Source organism: Wolffia australiana, chromosome 4, assembly GCF_029677425.1.
Source record: "Wolffia australiana isolate 7733 chromosome 4, ASM2967742v1".
NCBI lineage: Eukaryota > Viridiplantae > Streptophyta > Magnoliopsida > Alismatales > Araceae > Wolffia > Wolffia australiana.
The window spans coordinates 12,258,361-12,284,903 of NC_135838.1; the positions used below are offsets into that span (position 1 = coordinate 12,258,361).

Here is a 26,543-nt window from a genome sequence, read left to right on the forward strand (position 1 = left end):
AGTGGTCTTTTATCATGATTTAAAAGTATCTATACATGAATCATCAAAGTTTTGGTTTTAAAAAGAATAATCTGAAAGCAAGTTGTTGGCGAGGTCTATTAAACTTGGAGAAGTAATTTTTTATGGATCCTTCGGTAAACAACATGTTAGAAGACAACATCTCAAATCACCCATATTGAATCATATTTGACATCTAAGGATCCACATAATAATATTCGGACTGAGGAGACTTGTACATCATAAAAAAATAAAGAATTTATGACCACCTTTCGTGAACGTAAAACATTCTGAAAATCCCTTTTTTAATAGACTTTCACAAGAGCTCTATAGAGATGATATTGATGGGCTCACATAGAAAGCTAATAACACAGCGAAAGCTTGTTCTGGAAAGGCTTGCTAACTTTCTGATGTTGGTTGTATAGCCCCTAAGATTATTAAAATAGCTATTTTATTTTAATTCAGTCTGTTCTTTCTATCTTCTCTGGTCAAACTTAGATTTATTGTCCGACGTTTCTCCATGGAATAATTCATGTTTCTGTGCATTTTCCTTGGGAAGGACTTTGTTCACTGGCACCGTAGGGATCATTATAAAAGAAATTTTGGATAAAAAATATAGGTTAATGATCAATATGTATATAAAGAAATGTTTCCCCATTACAAGAAAGGAAAAAAAACATTGATTACAGAGACTTGATAAAAGAAAATCATAGATTAAATATAGATTAATGATCAGTATGCATATAAAGAAATGTTTTCCCATTGGAATCAAGGAAAAAATAGTGATTTTAGAAACTTGATAAAAGAAAATCAGGGATCAAATATAGGTTAAAGATCAATATGTATATACAGAAATTTTTGCCCATTAGAAGCAAGGGAAAAAAACATTGATTACAGAGACTTGATAAAAGAAAATCATAGATCAAATATAGGTTAAAGATAAATATGTATATAAAGAAATGTTTCCCCAGTAGAAGGAAGAAAAAAAACAAAATTACAGAGACTTGGTAAAAGAAAATCATGGATTAAATGTAGGTCAATGATCAGTGTGCATATAAAGAAATGTTTTCCCATTGGAATCAAGGAAAAAACACGATTATAGAGACTTGATAAAAGAAAATCATGGATCAAATATAGGTTAATTATCGATATGTATGTAAAGAAATGTTTTCCCCATTAGAAGCAAGAAAAAAAACAAAATTATAGAGTCTTGATAAAATAAATTCATGGATCAAATATAGGTTCAAGATCAATATGTATATAAAGAAATATTTCCCCATTAGAATAAAGAAAAAAAATGATTACAGAGACTTGATAAGAGAAATCATGGATCAAGTATAAGTTAATGATCAATATGTATATAAAAAAAGCTTTTCCCCATTAGAAGCAAGAAAAAAAAACAAAATTACAGAGACTTGATAAAACAAATCATGGATCAAATATAGGTTAATGATCAGGATGCACATAAAGAAATGTTTTCCAGTTGGAATCAAGGGAAAAACCTTGATTAAAAGAAAATCATGGATCAAATATAGGTTAATGATCAGTATGCATATAAAGAAATGTTTTCCCATTGGAATCAAGGAAAAAATAGTGATTTTAGAAACTTGATAAAAGAAAATCAGGGATCAAATATAGGTTAAAGATCAATATGTATATACAGAAATTTTTACCCATTAGAAGCAAGGGAAAAAAACATTGATTACAGAGACTTGATAAAAGAAAATCATAGATCAAATATAGGTTAAAGATAAATATGTATATAAAGAAATGTTTCCCCAGTAGAAGGAAGAAAAAAAACAAAATTACAGAGACTTGGTAAAAGAAAATCATGGACTAAATGTAGGTCAATGATCAGTGTGCATATAAAGAAATGTTTTCCCATTGGAATCAAGGAAAAAACACGATTATAGAGACTTGATAAAAGAAAATCATGGATCAAATATAGGTTAATTATCGATATGTATGTAAAGAAATGTTTTCCCCATTAGAAGCAAGAAAAAAAACAAAATTATAGAGTCTTGATAAAATAAATTCATGGATCAAATATAGGTTCAAGATCAATATGTATATAAATAAATGTTTCCCCATTAGAAGAAAGAAAAAAAAATGATTACAGAGACTTGGTAAAAGACAATCATGGATCGAATATAGGCTAATGATCAGTATGTATATAAAGAAATGTTTCCCCTGTTAGAAGGATTGAAAAAAAAACATTGATTACATAGTCTCGAATAGATCAATGGGCTTGAGCTGCTTGCAAATTCCAAGATACGCATAATAGAGAAGCCAATCCTTGCATCCAGTTCGGTTAATATTGTTGTGTTTGCAGAGATACTTTAGCCGATCAACAGAGCAAACCCCCAACATCTCTCCAAGGAGAAGGAATAGCCAGTTGATATCCCGCTTCTTCTTCGCTTTCACGGGTTCCATGCAGTTCTCAATCCCACACTCGTTACAACTCGGCAATTTAGGGTTCATCCACCGAGGCGACGCCCGATTGGCCATCTCGTACTTGTTCTCTGCGACGAACTTCTCCACTTGCGCAAACTTCTCCTCCAGGTTAAACTCCATAGATTTCCTGTAGTCGCACCGCTTGCACTGAACCTCTCCGGAGATAACGCTTAAGCCCCGAGCAAGGAGATAGTCGATTCTATGAACAATAGCGCGACGATCGGTGGCCCAGGGAAAGGGCGGATCGATCGTCTCTTCTTTCCCTTCCTTGAACAAAATTCGCGGTTTGCGTCTGCAAGAACGCGTCTTGAACGATCGAATGGCGTTGCGATAAACTCCGAGAGAGTGGTTTTGCTTGGGAAAGGAGGAGAGGGAGAGAGTGAGTTCGTCTTCCTCTTTGGGCGAGTCTGGGAATGGTCGAACTCTCGGTTCTTGCTTGGCCGGTTGGAAAGGAAAGAGGGAGAGGGAGAGAGTGAGTTCGTCGTCCTTCATGGGGGAGTTTGATAGTTGTGGAAATCTTCGTTTTTTTTCCGTAGAAGAGAGAGTTTGAAGTTTAGGGTGGATGGACAGGGAGGGAAGGATGGTGTAAGGAAGAAGGGATGGTGTGATGTTCGTGTAGGACAACTTGTATTGAGATAATTGGCGTGGCATTCGGTAGTCGTTGGCGTTGTTGGCGGGTCCTTAATTGACGGTCATCAAATGGGAAAGGCGGAGCTCCGATATAACCGGAGCTCTCTCTCTCTCTCTTTCTCTCTCTCTATCTCTTTCTCTCTGTCTCTTGATCGCCAGCTTGCGGTTTTTGTCTCTCTATCTCTTTCTCTCTCTCTATCTCTTTCTCTCTGTCTCTTGATCGCCGGCTTGCGTTTTTTGTCCATCTCTGTCGCTCTCGTTTAGTTTCTCTCTCTCTCTCTCTCTCTCTCTCTCGTTTATCGTCTCGTTTCGCCTCTTTTTTTCTGTCTCTCCCCTTCGTTTCTCTCTTATTTCTTTCTCTCCGTCTCCCTCTCTCCAGTCTCGTTTCTCTCTCTAACTTTCTGTATTTCCGTCCCGCTCGCTCTTTTTCTCTCGTCTTTCTCGTATCTCTTTCTGTCTCTTATCTCTCTCTCTCTGTCTCTCTCATTACTCTTTCTCTCTCTGTCCCCCTCTCTATCTCTCGTATCTCTTTCTCTCTCTGTCGCCCCTCTCTCGTTACTCTTTCTCTCTCTGTTCCCCTCTCTATCTCTCGTATCTCTTTCTCTCTCTGTCCCCCCTCTCTCCCTCGTATCTTTTTCTCTCTCTCGTATCTCTTTCTCTCTCTGTCCCCCCTTTCTCGTATCTCTTTCTCCCTCTACCCCCCCCTCTCTCTCGCATCTCTCTCTCTCTGTCCCCCCGCTCTCTCATATCTCTTTCTCTCTCTGTCTCTCTCTCTTATCTCTTTCATTCTTTGCTGGCTCTTCCATTAGGGGGATTTTATTTGAGGAAAAACTAGTCATTTGTTAAAGTTCGAAGCAAAATAACCTCCCCTTGCTCCACCTAAAACTTTTGTTGTCGACTCTTTCCCCTATTACACCCTATCTCACTTAAAAGCCTTCAATTATTTGCTCACCATTCCATTACAGCAAAGTTATTTAGACTGTTATTCATGTTATGTTAACCCCCAAGTTTATCGAACTTCCTCTTTGTGATATATTTTCCTTGTGATCCTCCTTTATAACTTCATTCTTCATATTTTCAAGCTTATTTGTATCTCTCTCTTATCACCAATTCATTAATCCATGTCAGCCAAATGTCATGGGATGCCCAAATTTGCATGACAAATTATGTTTTGAGCTCAATTATTCTCAGTCTGAGGAACTTCTCTTACATGGAAAATGAACTAGGATTGCCATCAATTCTCATTAACCATGTCCACTTTAAACGTATTTCGTTTTAACTGCAAGTATCAAGCGGGACATAAATATTTACTTTTCCCGTCAAAAAATTAAAATCTGGGTTTTTTTGGTTAAGTAATGAGGTACAAGATAACATAAAAAAGGATGCATCAGTATCATGTGAATTTATTTAAATGCGCATATTATTTGTTTACATATTCATATTCTCATACATTTTAGTGATTAATTTCATGTTTAGACGGATTATATGGCTTTGTCTTAGTTTTGATTTTTTTACACAACTACCTACAGGGAACACACATTAAAATGAAAAACAGATTTTCATTATGGACCGATCTTTGTATACCAGACCAATGATTGTTGCCTTTGTGGATTTGACATAGGGACATGGAATATGAGGTCCACTTGAGCAGTTGTTATACCAGTATGGGACCAAATAAAGGAGCAACAGAGTTTTCAACCCATAGGAGCTTATTAATCATAACTTCCAGAGAACCAAAGCTCGAGGGATCATACACAAGCATCTTGGAGAAGAAGAGACGATTTGATGACTTAAATAAAATCCAAAGACGGCTGAATCATCCTTAGTTCCATTCCATATCAATTCTAACCCTTATATTAAAAAAATGGCGGCACCTTATGGAGCAACACTAATGCCCTTGACCCCATCTTAGTACCCCACGCCTAATGAGCAGACACATCCCAAACACACGAGGGACAGTATTCCCCACCGCCCCCCCAGATAGCACAAGCCCCGTATGACCAAGCTGAGACCCAGACATTGTCGTACCCCCAGATAGCACAAGCCCCCCAGAAGGGCCCTCCTGCACCATATCCTTATGGGGTACCTCATGCACCTCTGGCACATCACCCCCCGTACGCGCTCGTGCTGACCCACGCGTCGCGTGATCCTTATGCGGCATACAATTTCCCGTCGGTGCGTCATGTACCACTGCCACAGCAGGCTTATCAGCTGGGACCGTCGACCGGGCATTATGCTGCCCTGGGCCCTCCCGCACTGCCTCCGATAGCACCCACTCCTTACACGTCATTTGCGCCCCCGGTTCAATACGAGCAGTCTACTCCACCGACACCACCAGTGCCTATCACTCAGAGTGCATCTAAGGAACATCATACTAAGGGGTATTCGAATCATACGAGACCTTCAACCTTGACTCGGCCTCCTAGGGCCGCTGAGCTTGCACTAGAGACCTTGCAATTTCCACGTGACCCTGAGTCTCCATAGGATATGCGCAAACACATGAACACATAGGGGATGATTCTCGTGCTAGGATTCAGACGAGTGCCAGGCAAGATGATTTTATCTGGCAGACACAATCCTGCCATCGTCACTCTTCTACTACACTGGCAGTGGAGCCTGCCACCCCTACCAGCCCTACAAGGGCTTATTAGGCTACACCATCGATTGGTTTCGCGATGAGATCCACGAGCCCCACTCTTACGAAAGCTTCTTGGACCCCTACTACCCCTCCACGTGCCATTGAGACCGCCCCTATGCAGGCTTTCCCTACAGTATTGTCGCACGCTTCTGTGACGAGATCCTTGAGTCTCGCTCTTGCAGAGGCTCCTTGAGTCCCTACTGCCCCTCTACGGGCCACTGATACCTCCCCCACACGGGTTTCCCTTACCATATCATCGCGTGCTTCTACAATGAGATCCCTGAGTCCCACTCCTACAGAGGCTCCTTAATATCCTATTGGCCCACCAAGGGCTTCCGAGAACGCCCCCATGCGGGCTACTACCACTACATTGTCGCATTCATCTACGACAAGGTCTACGAGACCTGCTCCTTCACAATGTGCCCCTACTCCGTCTATTCCACGTCGGCCCAACAGCCTAACCTGTTGCCGACATTATCATTGGCTCCACAACTTGCCACTCCTACGGCCCCACATCAGGCCCCTTAGGCCATCCTAGCACAGGCCTCACCGACTACACCATCGCATCACTCAGCAACTATACCCCCAAGCATTGGAGCTTTACGAGGGGCTCTTGATCATATTTTTGGGAACTTACTATGTTCCATCGTGGGGAGTAACTTTGGACCAGGGATCTTATCATCCCAAAGACTGCATTTGCCTCTAAGTTGACTTGAACCACCCTATTAGACACGTCCCATGTGAGACTGTTTTCATCCAGATACCATGCAAGCCTCCCGACCGCACACCCTTAGTCATGAATATTAGGCTCTCAGATTACAGAGTACCATTCGCGCATCATATGAAAGAGTCATGTCACAACATTCATGCATACATTGCATTCCAACATGAGAAGTATGAACTCATAGCCAATTTACATCAACGCCCGCTTAGTTATTGTGAGGGCTACTTGGTTATGGATAGGTTGAGGCCTGGGAGATACTCTCTAAGGGTTGCTACGACACTTTGTGCTCATGGTGACGGGCCTTTCTCGATAGTCCAGGTGGTTGGGAAGATCGCATGCGTTACGAGTATTCCCCCCGATTGGGGGATATGTCCCATCATCAACGTGTTAGACCTTGTGTCGTACCATCCCATGCTGCCTCTTTTCTCCAACAAAAAACCGTCACCTTCTGGCCCCAATAGTTTACATTCAATTGTGAGTGAGTTTGCTAGTCCACCCTCCCCATTTTACAACCCACATAGGCATGAGATCGTAGAGGAGGTGCTGGGGGAGATAACTAATGTTTCAAGGAAAGGGGTCACACGGCGATTGTTCCTGATTTGGTGGGAGGGTCATCCCCCTGATGAATGACACTCTGACAGCCCGTCCGCATTACCTACCCTCAGAAAGATGTAGGTGGTCTCAATCTCGACAGAGCCAAGCTTCCCCACCCTAGGAGGATGATGGGGGACCATCTAACTTTGAAAACCCGATAAATCACTTCGTCGAGCAAGCACTGACACGCAAAACCAGGTCTTCAAAGTACTCAGCCGTGTCAATGGGCCACAGAGGTTTGACATTATCTTTCCTTCTATTTTCCTTGCTTAGTAGGCCTTGTATGTCAAACACATAGGTGTTTGTGTTTGTTTGTTTGCATGTGTTTGGGCTGCTGTACGGACCTACACATTTGTGCGAGTGTAAGCCCATGTGTGGGCATGTTAGTGGGTCTCTCTTCTATTAGAGGGCCCTAGGACACTTTAAGTGGGCATTCTTCCCTTTATTTCTAAGGGGGAAGGCCCATATTTACCCCTATAAGAGGGGGACCCCCATAAAGGGAAGAATAATTTTGAAAACAAAATGTGAATTTTGAAGAATTTTCCCTTTAATTTAGAGGTTATTTAGTGTTTTTTAGCTTTCCCCAAAATTACAGAGCTGCCATCACATGAGAGGGATCCCCCTTTCTCTCTCTAAGAAACCTAGCCGCCGTCGTCGGCGAAGCGCCGCTACCGTTGGCAACTGACGTTGCTGCCATCTCTATTGCTCATTGATCACCATGCCGCTTGACCACCCACTCATGCGCCGCAGCCACCGTAGCCACAACCGCGAGTGCCGTAGCCTTAGTTGAAGGCACTACAAGCTCAGTCACGAGTGATGTAGTCATAGTGGGAGCCACTATCGTAGCCGCGGGTGTCACAGGCGTAGGGGCACCACAGCCCTAGCCGCAGCGCCGCTGCCGTCGTGGCCACCCCGGCTGCAGCCAGCCAGTCGGGGTTGTTGCAGCCAACCACCGCACCTCACCAACACACCCGCTACCGCGCTTGTTGTCGTGCATTGCTGTTGCGCTCCTCACCGCGCCTCGCTGTCGTGCCTTGCCACCTCACTTGCCACCATGCCTTGCTGCCATGCCTGCTGCCACACCATGTCTCCATGCTCGCTGCCGTTGCACCTGCCACCGTTGTGCCCGCCGCCGTCGCGCTTGCCGCCGCCACTCTTCAGCGCTCATAGCTGCTGCCGTCTGCCGTCGGTCAATAGTGCTCCTCAACAGTGCCCCATTGTTGGTGATACTATTGGGTTCGGTGCCTTGGTTCAGCCATGGAAAACACGTTCCATGGATGCAGAAGTGTGTCGATTGATTCACAATCAATCTTTAAAACAAAATATCGAGTGTACATTTTTGGGGAGCTTATTCCATCCTGGACATGCTCACTTTGAGATTATTCCGAAGCTGTTCACGCGTCCGATCTCTTGAAGTATCCACGCGATCATTCAGCGTTTGGATCTCCACCTCTTCCTCTTCAAACCATCTTGGAGACTCTCTCCTTGGTTGATGTAGAGAATGAAGAAAGGAGGGGGCTTTCAAATCATGCTTGCATGGGTGCTTAAAAATGAGACCCCTTTTCCTCTTTATATTTCACTTAAGGTTTTTCTCAAAAACCCTACAAAGTAAAATATATCCATCAATTCCCTTATGACCTTATGCGTGTGATCCTCTAGGCCCATGTATCGTTCTAGTTAATAACTTGAGTGACCCAATAACATTTATTGACCTACCTTATTAATTAACTATATCAACGTATAGATTAATTAAATAAGGGTCGATTTAACCCAATCGATAGGTTAAGTTTCTAGCCCGTGGGGTGCCAAGCTACACCTTGTGCTCTAGAAGATACCGAGTAGTCTCGAACTCTCTCATGAAACCTTTACCATCATCAGTTATTATATATGTATAATCCATCATTCGCACGAGACTCTCAAACAACTTAGGGTATAGTTTATCATCAAACCCTAATCCATCATTCGATTAGTACTGATGCGTAACGGGGATCATTGGTGAATGCCTTGTCCAATATCCTAACTACCCTGGCTAGGGATTTTTCTGCATTATCTTCCTTAAGTCAATCTCCTCTTATACCAAGGGCGGATGACCCCATCTTGACCACTCAATCATCTCCGTAAGCTTCTTACTACATCCGATCTATAACTTATTTGAATCCCATGATTAGAGGCTCGTAAGTCATAGTCAAAACGTAGTTGTCCACCCACGAGATGTCCTTGGTGTCTCAGGTCAGTGGATCACTTATACAACTGTGACTTGAATCACTCGATTGACATTTAGGTATAATACCATTCATGGATTCATACGAATCAATTCAGTGAACTCTTTCTCCAAAGAGCACCCACTATCTGTCCTTAGTGTCGCCACACTAATAGCTATAGGATCAGCTATACTTATCGTATAAGTAGGATCATCTAGTGCTATTCTATCCGGATAATTGGATGTCCGTCTCGACTATCCATCGAATAGGAATATTTAGAATACATGTTTAAAGACTAGTGATCACTGTATTATGATCTCATCATAATTCACTAAGTCATTGCATGTATTCATGGACTTCATTATAAACATCACAAGGAATAATAATGAGCGCAAATATTTTATTCAATGAACTTAAATAAACATGGTAGTGTGATTGGCTTTACGGCCACAAAATATCTATCAGATACATACATCAAGGCCATAATGAATCTGGTACACTCACACATCTTCTTTTTATGCGTTAATTTATTTTTTTAGTACCTCCCTGGCGTGTTTTCACTGCCAGGGTTAGGCTAGTGATAGATAGGAATAACGTTTAGTGGGATAGGGTTCTATCGGTATGACCTTAGTTGGCGCGTTGAATGGTGCACACCCGAGCAGTAATAGTCATACTCAGAGCGTCGACCCTCAGCCCATAGTCTTGATCATCGGGATCCTAGTGTCATTCCCTGGTCATGCTTACCGTAGCCTAATGATCATTGGTGTACTTCGACGTCGAATTTATACTTCTCATGGATTTTATTGTCGCCTTATCATTAGCATTACGTCAGCATTATTTGTCTCCACTGCATGACATGACTGTCCTCGTCCTCCTTGTGGTGTAACATGAACCCTTCGATCCCGGCTTTTGTCACGTTACATCACCTAACATGGCCTTTCCCCCAGGGGCATCCTAAAAAGATCTAGTGCTTGAAAAGATCTCCTTCTTTGCTATCTATAGCACTGCCAAAGACAATCATTCATTCATTCTAATTATCAAGATTTAATGCTATTCCTTTCACAATAGCAGCCAATTTCATTATTCCCCAAGCTTGAATCTCATTCAATTCATAAGCATGTACAATCCTAACTCCACCTCAGACCACTCACTTATCTTATCCACTTAAAAATGAAAACAGAGTAAGGTCCGTGTCAGACACTTATATATTTTTTATAGTCTGAAGAAAGCCCTAAAAAAGAGGATAGGCTTAAAAACCACATATATGAAGTGATAAATTAAGTTTTTGGGAGCATGTGACCATTGGATTGAAGAAGTGATAGAGCAGGAATCAAGTAAAGGTGCAAGTTTACAAGTGGGGGGGGGGTGGTGGAGCGATGAGAAAGAGGTGTGTAGCAAAGTTCTTTCATTTACTTTTGTAAACCAAATGTTACAAAGTCAGTTAAATTCATCCGAACTAAATAAAATTAATCAAAAGTAATATATTAAAGTTCAATCTTTTCTTTAGACATTTAGTCATTTAAAATTAATTTTAATAATATTTCATTGAATATTTTCAAACATATGTGTAAAGAATCTGTTAAATATGACTTAATATTCCTAATACTACAATAACGACTGTTCAATTATTTATAATCCAGATGAAACTATTTCAATGCCTTTTTTTAAAAGGTAGGAAATACAAATTTTGAATTTAAGTGGCTAATGAATAACCCAAAAGGGAGGTGAACTATGTTCTCTAGCTATATTATTTTTCCATTAACCTAGGTTTTTTTACCTAGGAAATGATGTTGAGAAAATTGAAGACACAATTGTTTTTTTTGACAGCTTAGGCTAAAACCTTAATGCTGTTCAGGGATATCAGTCTCGAGTTGATGATGTTCCCTAACTGTGTTTGGGTGAATGTCCCCCAAGCAAATCACTTGGAAATATGACTGAACAAGGATTCAAAAAAGGAAAATTCTATGAAGCTATATTGTCCTAAATCCCTAAAAGCTGCCATGGAACTCTTGAACTACTTCAACTTGGCCTCCAAGAACGGCATATTTTTAAACAATATCTTCTGCTCAACAACACTTCGTATAACAGTTTCTTAAATAGTATTCAAGACAAGGCCTAAATTGATATATTTTAATATAAATATTTTTACATAAACAATTTATTACTTAAGAGATTATGAATTCCCTGCAGCAATACCTCCCTATTTGTTATCATTCATTCCTCTTGTATTCTTCTCCTCTAAGTTTCTCTTTGGATGAAATTTTTTAATTCATGTTTGGCCTTTGGTGCTTACAACTACAATATCTTATTCATTCATTCTTTGGTGCTTACAACTAGATGATTCCACATAGAATCATTCTGCAACACAATTAAAAAATATTGCTATCTCGTAAAAAATATTCTAAATGGAATCAGATAAAGCTCCATTGATCAATCTTTAACCATTCTTAGTTGAACATTGGATTCATCCACATCCAAGTTTAAACCCCTATAAATATTTCAAATCTCAACCAAAAGATGCGACTAAATTTATGGACTTTTATGGATGTTAGAAACTATGTAAAAGGTGAAAAAAAATTAAAATAAATATTAAAGTTATGTTAAATATGTCAAACTCATCATAGTGTTGAGGATGTGCAAAATTCGGAGGCCAGCCTTCTCTCCTTTGGATCTTGAATCAACCTGCACCAAAAATCATGTTCCAAGTTCTATGGACTTGTATTAATGTCAGAAACAAATATCCTCTAGAAGAAATGCTGAAAATAGCTTGAAAAGTTTTTCAGGGATTAAAAGATCTCTATAGATTTTCGACTGCAATTTTCAAAGGGCAAGAAGGGGAGTTCAAAATTAGGGCTCAAAATTATACTTATGCACTTAGATATCCAAAAGGGCATAATAGCTTTTATGAAACATTAATACTTTTTTTAAAATTTTAGCTCATAATAATTCCACAAGTTCAAAATACCTCTCAAGTGTTAAGAGGAAAAACTAGCTGTTATGCCAAAAATCTCAGCTTTAAAATAATTTAAAACTTTTAGGCATGTTTAGTACATCATTTTAAGCAAGATATGACCATTTGATAGTAATATATTCATGTGACTATTTTTCATTTAATCATCAATAAATTTCGCCTTATATACCCTAAGGTAGCAATTAGGAATTTGAAGAAGTTATTAAACCAATCAAATTAAGTCAAATTCAGAAAAGTATTTAAACAGGGTTAGAGGATATGTTTATCTTCATGTCATAGAAACTACAAGTTCTAATTACATGAATTGACTTGTTCACCATATGGCCAAACTAAATAGCCTTTTTAATATAACTAAGGGTGTGATTTTATCTTCACTTGCCATCAGTCAACTAGTTGACTGAGGACCTATTGTTCTTGATCACAATCCCTATTCATGCATGCACTAGTTTGAACATTCATCCATACACATATTAAAGCATATTGTTAAAATGCCTTTAAAGCTTTATCGTAACTATTCGACTTGTAAAATTTTTAAAATTTAATACTAATCGATTTGATATATGAACCTGAAATAAAAGTTTAGATTAGACTATACTAGATTTCTTACTATAAGACACTAATATTTGTTTTCTAAATTTAATCCTTAAAAGATCGATTTATATTATTTGCTTTTGTAAATCAGAACAATTTTACCAAGATCAATTTATATTATTTGTAACTTAATACTAAGAAAAATATAAATTAAATAAATAATACAATAATAAATTTATTACTTCCAGTACAATATTTTCATTCCCTTGGAACAAAAGATATGGTTTACTCCTCATGATATGGAAGCAGAAAAGAGTGAGGAAATATTAATAATGACATGAAGTCACTAGACTGAAGGCATCATGAAGGCGGAGCTGAATTATGTGCAGACCTAGTTCCATTAGACTGCGAAGAGGGAGGGCAGAGGGGAAAATATAGTTCCACTTCCTCCTATGACAATGATGTATGCATGTTTGAGTATTTTTTGCCTCATGTGCATTTTTTTCATGGGATGCATAATGAATCCTCCTGTCAAGAAATACCTTTATTATTTTTGTAACAAGTTGATGGGGAACCATCTAGCTTCGAAGACCTTGTCTCAACCAGTTTGTTAAGTGAGGACTGACGTGCAAGATTCCGCCTTCAATGTACGCAGCCTTGTCAACAGGCCCCGACGGTTTGACGTTATCTTTTGCTTGTTTTTCCTTATTTTGTAGGCCTCATCAAAGTCCTTATCTGCCGTGGCCGCACCTGTCACTTCCACCCGCAGCCCCGCAGCCCTGTGACCCCAACAATAGCCTGCCGTGGCCCCACCCGCGACCATCGTCTTGATGACCGCAAGCCACAGCCCCACAGGTGGTTGCCGCACTCTCGGCTGCTAGTCGCAGCCCCGCGTGCGGTCGCAAGCTACGGCTTCACCCACGACAGCAAGCCACGACCCTGCCCGCGGCCGCTGCCCTCATGGCCGCCAGCTGCAGCCCTGCCCGCGGCCGCTGCCCTCGCTGCCCCACCCATGGGCCCTGGCCTCGCGGCTGCCAACCGCCTCGCCCAGGGGTGCGCCTACCTGCACCTTAGTCATACCTAGAAGCGTCGTGCACCTACCACTACTGCCGAGCAATGTGTCACCCCACTCCCTGTCGCTACTCATGAGGCCACCGTTTACGTAGGCACTTGCACCAGGACTATCACACTACTGAGTATTGGCGCCTTCGCTTGCCCCAACGACTTGCACCCTCGTTGATTGGTTCTCATCAGTACCATCACGACCAAACGGACTCTAGATCTCGCAGGTACACTTATAATTATGCTTTCGGCATAATATGATTTCTTTTAGTGCCTCCAAACATTTTTCCATGCCGGGGTTAGGGTGGCGATAGATAGGGATAACATTCAGTGGGATGGGTTTCTAATGGTACGACCTTGGTTGGCACGTCGAAGGTGCATGCACTAGCGACAATATCCGTGCTTGCACTATTGGCCTTCAACTGGTCGTCTGGCTCATCGAGCGCCTAGCGGCATTCCCAGGTCCTGCTTATCGTGACTTAGTGGATGTTGGTGTTCGTCGACACCGATTTTTATACATTTCATTGATTTGATCACTGTATTATCATTTGCATTTCACCCACATTATTCATCTCTTTTGCCTGACATGACTCCCCCACCCTCCCTGTGGCATAACATGAGCCGTTTGATTCCGGCGTCCTTTGTGTTACATCACAAGTAATAGTGAAAAAACAATAATTAGGTGGTTTGAAATGGTGTCTTAAAATATTGTCTCTTTTCTTTTCCTAAGTTGAAAATTTATTTTCCTAGATTAAAATTTTTGGAGTCCCAAATATATAGCAAGTATTTAACAAACATGGAATAAATGAGGGGTGGGACTTCTAAATGCCCAAAAATAAAGGGCTTCAAAAATAAAAAGCATATACTTAAACATTAATGACATCTACATCACACTAGATAACCTAGAGAAGACAATGAAACATACAAAACTACTGTTTCCATCCTAGCACAACTAACAATTATTAAAAATGAGAAAAATGAGATTTCTGGTCACTAGAAAAACTAAAAAGGCTTGGAAATGGCAGAAGGAAGACCTTTGGAAATGACCATATCAAACAAATCCGATACGTCTAGAAACAGGTAGCCTAGACAAAAACCATGCCAAGCGGTATTGTAAACTGATCTTCTTTCATCAAGGTACTGGTCTATCTATGAATATGCTGCAACTTTGATAGTCAGAGAAAGTAAATGTGAAGTTTTGGACAAACCTACATTGATCTTCTTCAAAACTATACATCCTACAACTGTCAAATCAAAATATACTGCATCCCACGTGAAGAACTAAAAAATTAACACATATGGGCCAATTACTTGTATTAGGTCCGATAACCAGAAATGGGCTGGATGATGAAAGCTTTCATCTCTCAAGGAAGAAAAGGGAGGGAGATGGGGTGACGAAGAGAAGAGAACCAGAGATGAATCTCTACTACTATAATAGGAATACATGTACCCTTCTGGACTCTGATTAGCTGACAAAAGAGTGAGAGAGAAGAGAGAGAGTGAGATAGAGGAGAGATATTGAGAGAGAAGAGAGAGAGTGAGAGCTTGAAGCCTTTGTTTGGGAGGTTACATTGTGCACAAGAGAGAGAAGCATCAAAGGGGATATGAGAAGAAAAATGGTGGTTATGAACTACCATATCAAGAGTCCTCGAAGCATCAAAGCATCGAAGCATTGAAGGAGATCCAAGAAACGGGGATATGAGAAGAAAAATGGAGGTTCTGCACTACATCAGGAACTGAAGAGAAATAGGGCCGGATACTCTCAAAACGACAATCGACAGATTTAGAGGAAGAACGAGGTGGGCGGGAGTGAGCAATGCTTTGGAGTGGTAAAGAATTTCATCTGTTCTCTCTCTTCTCTTCTCTCTCTCTGTTGACCCACGTTTCATCCCCGTTGCTTGGATCCCCTTCAAAATTAAAGCATTTCATCAAAGTATGCCATTGAATTTTGAAAATGAATATATTTTTGAATCTATTTTCTTCTAAAAATGGATCAACGGCAGATGCTGTTGAATTTTGACCAAATTATTTATACCAAAATTTGAATGTATTTTAGTGAAAGTAATGAATTTTGAATATGTTTTCTGCTGAAAATGGATCTACGGAAGATGCCGTTGAAATTTGAATCTATTTTCTGAAATTAATGTATTTTAATGAAATTAATGAATTTTGAATCTATTTTCTGCTGAAAATGTATTTTAATGAAAATTTGAATGTATTTTAATGAAAATTTGAATGTATTTTAATGAAATTAATGAAATTTGAATCTATTTTCTGCTAAAAATGGACCATCTCCCTGTCTCGCTCGCCCTCTCTCCTCAATGCTATCTATCTCTTGATCTATCTGATTTCGCTCTCATGCTATCTATATTTCTATCTTAATCTCCATGTCTCGCTCTCAAAATCTCTCTCTCTCTCTCTCTCTCTTTATTTCTCTCTTAGTCACTCTCTCTCTATTCCTGTCTTAATCATGCTCTCCCTTTCTCTCTCTATGTATCTCTCTTAATCACTCTCTCTCTATTTCTATCTTGATCATGCTCTCTATTTCTCTCTCTCTCTCTCTCTATTTCTCTCTTAATCACACACTCTCTCTCCATTGCTCTCTTAATCACACTCTCTTTTCTCTCTTCTTCATGAAAATTTGAATGTATTTCAATGAAGTTAATGAATTTTGAATCTATTTTCTGCTGAAAATGGATCAACGGCAGATGCTGTTGAATTTGGAATCTATTTTCTGAAATTAATGTATTTTAATGAAATTAATGAAATTTGAATTTATTTTCTGCTGAAAATAGATCAGCGGCATATGTTGTTGAATTCTGAAAATGGATCAAAGGAGAAAGAGACAGATAGAGAGATGTTTCTTTGTCGCTTGCCCTCTCTCCTCTGATGTTATCTATCTCTTGATATATCTAATTTCACTCTTATGGTATTTATATTTCTATCTTAATCTCCCTGTCTCGCTCTCAAAATCTCTCTGTCTCTCTCTCTCTTCATTTCTCTCTTAATCATGCTCTCTCTCTATTCCTGTCTTAGTCATGCTCTCCCTTTCTCTCTCTATATATCTCTCTTAATCACTCACTCACTCTCTCTCTATTTCTATCTTGATCACGCTCTCTCTTTCTCTCTCTCTTACTCTCTCAATCACGATCTCTTTCTCCATTTCTCTCTCAATCACGTTCTCTCTCTCTATTGCTCTCTTAATCACGCTCTATCTCTCTATTTCTCTCTTACTCATGCTCTCTGTATTTCTCTCTTATTCATGAAAATTTGAATGTTTTTGAATGAAATTAATGAATTTTGAATCTATTTTCTGCTGAAAATGGATCAACGGCAGATGCTATTGAATTTTGAATCTATTTTCTGAAATTAATGTATTTTAATGAAATTAATGAATTTTGAATCTATTTTCTGCTAAAAAGGCAGATGCTGTTGACTTTTGAATCTATTTTATGAAATTAATGTATTTTAATGAAATTAATAAACTTTTTGAATCTATTTTCTGCTGAAAATGTATTTTAATGAAATTAATGAATTTTGAATCTATTTTCTGCTGAAAATGGATCAATGGCAGAAGCTGTTGACTTTTGAATCTATTTTGTGAAATTGCAATCGCTTGGAATTTGTTAGAGTTTTCTGCTGAATCAAATAATCTATTTTCTGATCGTCGCCTTAAGCAAATACTTTTCTGCTCGCAATGTTTCTGCTGAAAATGTTTCAAATTTTTTTTGAATTTTCTTTTGAAAATGGATCAACGGCAGATGCTGTTGAATTTTGAATCTATTTCTGAAATAATGTATTTTATGGACTGTATCAAAATTCAGATCGTGACCTGAAATAAATCTATTTTCTTCGAATGCCCCAAAATTCCCTAATTGGTCTCATCTCTATCCCTACTTAGTATCTTCTGAAATTTATCCAATCAGAAATTCCGATCGCCTCTATTGCTCTCATCTCTATCCCTACCTCATATTTTCTGAAACTGTATGAACGTCTCCACTTCTCTGTTAGAGGTAGTGCTCCATATGGTTTTCTATCAATTGGGAAAGCTAAACGTGGGGGTGTTTTATAATTGATTGGGATTTTAAATCTATTTTGAATCTATTTCTGAAAATAATATATTTTGTGGACTTTGTCAAAATTCCGATTGTGGCCTGAAATTAATCTATTTTCTTCGAATGTCCTGAAATTCTCTTATTGGTCTCATCTCTATCCCTACTTCGTATTTTCTGAAATCAATCCAAAATTGCAGAAATTCCGATCGTCTCTATTGCTCTCATTTTTATCACTACTTCGTATTTTCTGATTTTGGAGCGCAATACACAATTGATTTCCGATTTTGGAGCGCAGATTTCTGTAGATTTCAAAGACTTCGTAAATTCAAAAATAAATTTTAGAATTTCAATTTCCTTTACGATTTTTGAATATACGATCCTCGATTGTGTAATCGTAGATGTTGATTCATCTAATTATTGTGATTTTTATCTGATTGTGACTTTTAGACATATTGAGTATTGTGAATTTTATATCTGATTATCTGTTCTTTAAATATTTAAATTCAATCTGGATTTCATCTGATTATTGAGAATTTTAGATCCATCTGTGAATTTTACATTCGTTGCCGTTGATTACTGTTAATATTAGATATGATTATCTGCTCCTTAAATTCAATCTGGATTTCATTTGATTGTGTATTTCAGACCTATGGTTATGTACGGAATTCTAGATCTACGGAAATCTATGGAATTCTTCTGAATCAACGTCTACAAATACACAAAAAAAATCCTGTATTCGAAAATCTAATATGAAATCAAAAATCAAAAATCTATTTTCGATTTTATAAAATCTTCAAGTTCTACGGAAATCTGCGCTTGAATCACGAAAATCTATTGTGTATTGGATTCAAGATTTCCAATTCATCTGCTATATTCTGTATTGGATTCAGATTCTAAAAAGAAAATCAGCGAGCGGCAGTGCAACCGCGTCGCTGCCAAGACGTTGCATGCATCTTGATATTTAAGTATCAAGATCCTCTCTCGCCCCCGTCTTCCTCCGCCGGCGCAAGGCAAACCCTCGACCCCAAGTGAGAAACATTTGCCAAATCAAGACACAAACTACACCCGATACAGATCATAATATTATAGTCTACTTTATTTCGAATTATTTTTGTTACCGTGGCAGCCGGATAATTCTCTTGGGGGATCTGAATTACAGAGTTTCGCTGTCGGTGCCTACGGCGAGAAACTTGGAGGCGAAGAAGGAATGGACGACATTGTTGCAGAGGGACCAGGTGAGGTTTGTTCCGTCACCCGTCGTCTATGCTACCCCCGGCATGCAACCCAAACGAAAGAGCCTCCGATTGTTTTCTTCTCCGTCGTCCGTCTATGAGCTTCAGTTCTGTGTGGTTTGCTGAGTGGCTGAAGATGAGATTTTTTTCTAATCTCCCAGAATAAGGACGGCCCTGCTTTCTCTCTCTTCTCTCTCTGTACAGGTTTATCCTTTTTGTTGAATTTTGAAGTTTCTCAAAATCTGGCGATAATTTATTGATAACATTTATGATTTAAAGAATTCGAGATACTGATTTTCCTCTCTCCCAAGATGAGGACAGACCTGCTTCCTCTCTCTTCTCTCTCCACCCCAAGCGAGCATTGCCAGCGGGCCCCACTAGTGGTGGAAAAAAGAGAAGAGAAACAGAGACGAATGTTAAATGCACGCTCGTCCATGCAATTCATTGATTATTTCTTCGTTTTTTCTCGTCCTCACGTACGCATGGACAAATCTCGACAAAGTTTCCCCTCAATTAGTGGGCCATTCTCGCACAGCTCGAAGAACACTCGTGGGTCTGGTGAACTGCAGCTCCCTCGAGCTGTTCTCCGATCCAAGCTTCACAGCAGACGGCCATGGAAGCTCTTCATCTCTGCGCGTGCTCCCCCGGAGTCCCTTCCTTCGCGAAATCTTCCTCCCCATCTCTTCTTCACCGACCCATAACCCCTTTTCGCTCAAATTCGGCTGAAATCCGAAGTGGGTCGAAGCTCAGATTTCTTCCCCACGCCGTCTCCTCCAGACCCACCAATCCGGCCTTCGTTCCCAACTTCGAAAATTCGATCGAAACCGAGGGCGAAGAAGCGGCCGTGGGCGAGCAATTCGACTGGTTTGATCACTGGTATCCAGTGGCGGCCATTTGCGACCTCGACAAAAGGGTACCCCATGGAAAGACGGTTCTTGGGCTCGATGTGGTTGTCTGGTGGGATCGATCGGAAGAGAAATGGCAGGTCTTCAACGATCTTTGCCCACATCGGTTGGCGCCTCTCTCCGAGGGGCGGATCGATCAGTGGGGTCGATTGCAGTGCGTCTACCATGGATGGTGCTTCGACGGCAAAGGGGACTGCAAGTTCATCCCTCAGGCTCCAGCAGAAGGCCCTCCGGTTCTCCTCCCCTTCTCTTTTCAGTTCACGATCGATTTCTACTCGATTTTGTGAAAAAAATTGTGATTGAATTGTAATCTGTTGGATTTTTAGGTGCACAGTTCGAAGAAGGCATGCGCAATTCCTTACCCGAGTTGCGTGCAGAACAATATTCTTTGGTTCTGGCCGAACAGTGACCCAAAATTTAAGGATATTTTGACGAAGAAAAGGCCCCCCAACATTCCAGAGTGTGATGATCCCTCATATTCCGGTTTCATAGGGACCAGAGATTTGCCATATGGGTATGCCTCTTGATATGAGGGAATTTTCACGAACTGCAAATTTGACTTTTACTTTTCCATTGTTTCAGTTATGAAGTATTGATTGAAAATCTCATGGATCCTGCCCACGTTAGCTACGCACACTATGGACTTATGGGGATGCCGAAGCCAAAGAATGATAAGAGGTATCTTATAAATCTTTTCCATGTCAGATTATTTAAACAAATTATGCAAATAATGGTTTCTCATGTAATCTGAATGATACAATCCCCATTTTATCGGAGTGATACGATCTTTATGTCTCATCAATGTCAAGTAGGCCGGTTGACGTTGATGATGATGTTGAGGTAGGCGGGGTTGATGTATTTTAATTACAAATTTTACAAAGTTGATCGGATGATGCTAGCGGACGGCATTGGCTGTTTGGGATACTCTGTCATCATCAACATTGACCATCAATTTCATTGTCATCATCAACTGCAGAACATTCATCAGTGTCCAAGTCATCTTGAACATCAACAAGGGTTGATGGTGTTGATGATAATGTTGACATTGATGAGTACCAAACCCTAGAATAGTCAAATGAAGAATTGGGTTTTATCTCCTTCCCTCTCCCTGGCCATCGTCTCTCCTCTCCCACTCTAGCCTTCTTCAGATGACGTTAACTGCAGCATTAGCATTGAGCCATCCTATTGTTGCGAAGATCTTACAGTCAATATCTCTCTCTCGACCCATTTCTCATGTAGAACCTCAGGGATTCGATCAGATTGTTCAAAAGATTGATTGGATCGAGCATTCAATCAACCTAAGCCAGTCCACAATCATCAAAGCCCATTATCTGATTGAGAACACGATCTAACAATTGGGTCAGATCATCTTAAACTATCAGGTCTTATACTCGAACAAATTGAGTGAGCTGGATCAAATCGGTTCAGACTCTGCAATTCGAATTAGATGGAATTAGTCGACCAAAAAATGAAAATAAATATTAATTTATATTTGCAAAAATTAAGTGGGAAAGCCTGTATCGACAGCAATTTCCTACAACTGTCATTGCCGTACTTTCTGTCTCTTGTTCTCTCTCTCTCACTCAGTCTCTTCCTCTCTCTCTCACTCAGTCTCGGTCTCTTGTTCTCCCTTTCTCTCTCTCTCTCTCTTGTTCTCCCTCTTTCTCTCGCAATCAGTCTCTCTCTTGTTCTCCCTCACTCAGTCTCTATCTCTCTTGTTCTCCCTCTCTCTCCCTCACTCAGACTTGCTCTGCCTCTCACTTAATTTCTCTCTCTCTCACACTCAGACTCGCCCTCTATCTCTCTCACTCATTTTCTCTGTCTCTCTTGTTTTCCCTCTCTCTCTGTCACTCTGACTTGCTGTCTCTCTCTCTCTCTATCACTCAGACTCACTCTCTCTCTCACTCAGTTTCTCTGTCTCTCTTGTTCTCCCTCTCTCTGCGTCACTCAGACTTGCTGTCTCTCTCTGACACTCAGACTGGCTCTCTCTCTCACTCAGTTTTTCTCTCTCTATCTCTGTCACTCAGTTGGTGTCTCTCTCTCACTCAGACTCGCTCGATCTTTCACGCAGTTTCTCTCCCTCTCTCTCTCTCTCTCGTTCTCCCTCTCTGTTACTCAGACTTTCTGTCTCTCTCTCTCTCACTGAGTCTCACTCTCACTCTCAATCAGTTTCTTTCTCTCTCTCTTGTTTCCCCCCCTCTCTCTTGTTCTCCCTCTCTCTCACACTCAGACTTGCTCTCTCTCTCTCACTCAAAATTTTTGTTTCTCTCTCTCTCTCTCACTGAGTCGCACTCGTTCTCTCAATCGGTTTCTCTCTCTTTCTCTCTCTCTCTTTCTCACTCAGAGACACTCACTCTCTCATGCTGTGTCTCTCTCTCTCTCTTGTTCTCCCTCTCTCTCTCTCACTCAGACTCATTCTTCTTCCCTCTCACACACACAATGTTTCCTTTCTCTCTCTAACTCACTCTCACTCTATCTCTTGCTTCCCATCTCTCTCACACAGTTTCTCACTTTAACTCTCTCTCTCTCTCTCTCTCTGTCTCTCTCGCTCTGTCTCTTTCACTCAGTTTCTCTTGCTAACTGTCTCTTTCACTCAGTTTCTCTTATTCTCTCTCTCCTTCTCTCTCATGCCTTCTCGCATGGTCTCTCCCTCTCTCTCTTGCTGTCCCTCTATTTCTCTATATCTCGTGTTCTCTCTGGCTCTCTTGCTCTTTCTCTGAGCCCCTCTCTCTCTCTTGCCTTTCTTGCATTCTCTCTCTCAGTCTCTCTCTCTCACTGTCCCTCAATTTCTTTATCCCATGTGTGCTCTCTAGCTCTCTTGTTCTATCTCTGAGCCTCTCTCTCTCCTGCCTTTCTTGCATTCTCTTACTCAGTCTCTCTCTCTCTCTCACTCCCTCTATTTCTCTATCTTTCATGTTGTCTCTAGCTCTCTCGCTTCATCTTTCTGAGCCTCTCTCTCTCTCTCTTGCCGTTCTTGCATTCTCTTTCTCTCTCTCAGTTTGACTTGTTCAAACTGTTTGAATCTGTTCAAAATAATTTGATCCAATTGAAGATCGATTCCCGACTTATACCTGTTACAATCAATCTTCTAGTTTGCTTTTGACTGAATTATATTCCATACTACCAGAGACCGAGAGGGGGGAAAACCCATAAATATAACCATATTGAAGCATGATCTTTCCGGATTCACTGGGAAGCAAGAGACACGCTACAGCAACTTTACACCGCCAGTTCTTTTTCGTTTCCTTCCAGATTTGAGCACCATTAGCGACATTGACGGACTGAAGTTAACTGAAGAGGTTTGGAATGTTATCTTTACTCATTTTCTTCTATTTTCTTGATCTTGACTTTCTTTATCTCTACAATTTAGGAACTGTCAGCCTGTACCATGCCAGCAAAAAGAAGACTCGTTATGGTATTCATTTGCATACCGGTCAGTCCAGGAAGGAGCCGCTTGATTTGGGTGTTTCCTCGAAACTTTGCAGTTTGGGTGGATAAGATTATCCCGCGATGGGTTATGCATATTGGCCAAAATCTCATTATAGACTCAGATCTGAATCTCCTTCACGTGGAGGTAATCCTTGCTTATAGCAGTTAAAATCTCAGAGAAATTATTTTTGTGTTTTGTTTCGCTAATACAGTATGATAACTGTTGTTTATCCATCTTATTTTCTACACTTTAGGATATTTCTCAATGAAGCTCGTATAGAAGGCTGTTGATGTGCCATGTGGCATCTGCACTGAGAGACAATTATCATTTTTTTGAATAATAACTTTTCCGAGTTCTATGGTGAACTAAAATGTTCTGAAAAATGAAAAGAGACTGAGAGGTGCCTAAGATTTATTTAAAGCTTCAATTTTTTTCAAAAAAAAGCTTCAATTAAGTGATGTATCTTTTAAGAAATAAAGACCTACATTGACGTAGGCTATTCCCATTCCATTTTATTATTAGTTTCAGACTCATCATTCATTTGAAGTTAGGATGAAAAATTTTACAGTTATAAGGCTTTTAATTAATTGTTTGGCATAAATCCCTGTCAATGCCAGCAAATCACTTTTATACTCTCCTATGATTACAACAGGAACGTAAGATTGCTGAAATCGGCGTTGCCAACTGGCAAAAAGCATGCTTTGTACCGACAAAGTCAGATGGCCTTGTAGTTGCCTTCAGGAAATGGTTGAAGAAATATTCTAACCATCAAATAAACTGGGGACCGAAATTTGGTACGCAGCTTCCCCCCACCCCTTCAAGAGAACAGCTAATGGACAGGTGAAACCCTCAAGCTAATGAATTATTTGCTCGCTTTCATCGAAGAAAATCCTTGCTGGTTCCAGTTTCTTATCTGAGAGCATGAAAGACCTGTTTTCTTCTAGATTTGTTATTGTTGAATGTATAAATTATTATATAAATTATATAAATAGATTATCACTAATGGGCCTAATACTTATGGGCCTATTATACGATTTATTTAAATCGGACACATAACGGCTAGTCAAACTAGCTGTTAGGGCTAGTCAAACTAGCCGTTATAAATGGATTGTATAAATACCTATATTGTGTTAATGGAAAGTGAGCTTCTTTTCTGTCTTTCATCTACTCTTTCCTTCTCTTCTCTTTTACTCTCTGCTTCTCCTCGCCCTCTGCTTCAAGAAACCAGGCTACATCGAAAGTTATTTAAAACCCATTTATTATTTAGTTGACGAAATCTCTGGTCTTTGTTTTATGGTTTGCATCAACAATGGGATGAGGAATGGATGATGGCGATACCAATTATGATGGTGAATAGTTATAGGCATCACATCCTGTTTTCAAGAGTCATCATCGTCATCATCATCTGATTTTGAACAACTGTCATCGTCATCATCACTGTCATCTATCAGTGGATGAATCATCATTGTCATTTTAATCTATATGTTTCCAAGCTAATCTGGGACATTTAATCATGGTACCATCATTGTTGTCCGGTGTCCAAAAGCTGTCATAGTCATCACTATCCATCTGTTTATGGGGAATCATCATCATCATCACTAGTTCTAGCCCAAACATAAATGACAATGATGGTGCAATTTGGGGGTGATGAAAATGAATTTGTCATCGTCGGCCAAACTCTACCACATCTTCAAAGAAAAAACCCAAGAATTCATATTTTCTTCCTAGTGTTTGAATCTTGATGTTCCTATTTCCTTGTCCTTTCCCAGATACTGGTCACATACTGTGAACTGCAACAGCTGCCTTCGGGCGCTGATGGGGCTTAGAATCCTTGAAACTTCTCTGCAGATTGCTTCTGTGGCTCTGATCGCAGGGCTTGCGGCAGTTAAGCAGAGCTTTCTGTCATCAGCAGCTACTCGAGCTGGCATATTTGGTCTGGCTGTCCTCTGCTTCTTGGCTTCCAGATGGCTATCTCGCTTCATCTACAAGACCTTTTATTACCATGATTACAACCATGCTCTAGTATGACACACTGGATCAAAGCTCTATTTTTCAGTGATCTCTGTCTGCTTTGAGGTGTTAAAAATTGAAAAGATAGGGTATGATTTTCTCTTTCTTCCTATTGTTCTTAACACCTGTTCCACGTCACTGTATAAATAACAGTGCCATTCAGCATATTCCTGTTTGACACATTTATATAATCCAAAAGTTGAACTCACTATTCTGCTAGATTGGATTTTTGCCCGACCAAAGGAATCTTTTTTTCTAGTCATGTGTAAACTTGCAAGAGAATATTTTATTTCCGTTCCTGCTGTGTAAGATCATGGGTTCTTTGCTTCATTCAGGTTTACGTATTTTGCTAGAAATACTGTGGGCCACATGCATACCACCGTTGGGTTTGCTAAATCATAAGGCATTTTTGGTTTATGTTTTTTCTCATTAAAATTTCGAGGTTATCATTGTTCTCATTATATTGGCAGTGGAGGGGAATAGTGGAAAGTTAAAGTGTTAGAACTATAATTTTGTCAAAATACCTGTTTTAAACACTTGGACATTAATTCGTTTTTTAACTTCAAACATGAAACAATTGATTTTGAATAATGAATTATTCTTCTGAGTGTTTCAGACAATAGAATATTATCCTTTACATTGTGATATTGCGGGATAACATTCAGGAAAAATAAGTTTAAGACACAAATGAAGTTTATTGTAAAAGAAACTCACTCTGGAATGAATAATTCCAAAACTTAAGAGAGAACTATTTTGAGGAGTGGGGATGATCATACATCTAGGGGAAGAGGATTCTTCTCCACCCTTGTTGATGGGGATATCTGTAGTTTCAATTATTCCCCTGTTTGCTGATTTAGATGTTTTAATTTTTGTGTGACGCTTGTCAACTTACCAAAATGAAGCGAATCTCGTAATAAAAAACCAGTCTGCCTCCTTTGATTCCTTGCAGAAGGCAAAGCCCAGGGTTGTGCAAGCAATAGGTGAAATGATCGAAGTGTAATTCAATACACCTATACAGCGGTTTAAATTGGACAATATTGCATTTATTTAATTCTGAAGTTAAAAACCATTATTGATATGAAAGAGATTATCATGAACCCTCGTCTGTC

The 26,543-nt window shown here is 39.9% G+C and overlaps 2 protein-coding genes across 2 annotated transcripts; one reads left to right on the top strand and one right to left on the bottom strand.

Moving 5' to 3' along the window:
* Positions 1-1,695: 1,695 nt before the first annotated feature.
* Positions 1,696-3,388, bottom strand: LOC144702625 (uncharacterized). Its single transcript, XM_078574640.1, has one exon. It carries the CDS (start codon positions 3,100-3,102, stop codon positions 2,218-2,220), a length of 885 nt encoding a protein of 294 aa, XP_078430766.1. The 5' UTR covers positions 3,103-3,388; the 3' UTR covers positions 1,696-2,217.
* A 16,205-nt stretch (positions 3,389-19,593) lies between these two features.
* Positions 19,594-25,653, top strand: ACD1-LIKE (ACD1-like protein). The gene is made up of 7 exons (XM_078573808.1): positions 19,594-20,227; positions 20,321-20,508; positions 20,577-20,672; positions 23,122-23,293; positions 23,365-23,568; positions 24,077-24,264; positions 25,194-25,653. The coding sequence occupies exons 1-7, from the start codon at positions 19,703-19,705 to the stop codon at positions 25,450-25,452; spliced, it is 1,632 nt and encodes a 543-aa protein (XP_078429934.1). The 5' UTR covers positions 19,594-19,702; the 3' UTR covers positions 25,453-25,653.
* Positions 25,654-26,543: the final 890 nt, after the last annotated feature.

Coding starts and splice junctions, on each gene's coding strand:
- LOC144702625 (XM_078574640.1), bottom strand. CDS start 3,102: ATGCCACGCCAATTATCTCAATACAAGTTGTCCTACACGAACATCACA.
- ACD1-LIKE (XM_078573808.1), top strand. CDS start 19,703: ATGGAAGCTCTTCATCTCTGCGCGTGCTCCCCCGGAGTCCCTTCCTTC. Junction 20,509..20,576: donor ACCAGAGATTTGCCATATGG/GTATGCCTCTTG, acceptor CCATTGTTTCAG/TTATGAAGTATTGATTGAAA. Junction 23,569..24,076: donor TGAATCTCCTTCACGTGGAG/GTAATCCTTGCT, acceptor TGATTACAACAG/GAACGTAAGATTGCTGAAAT.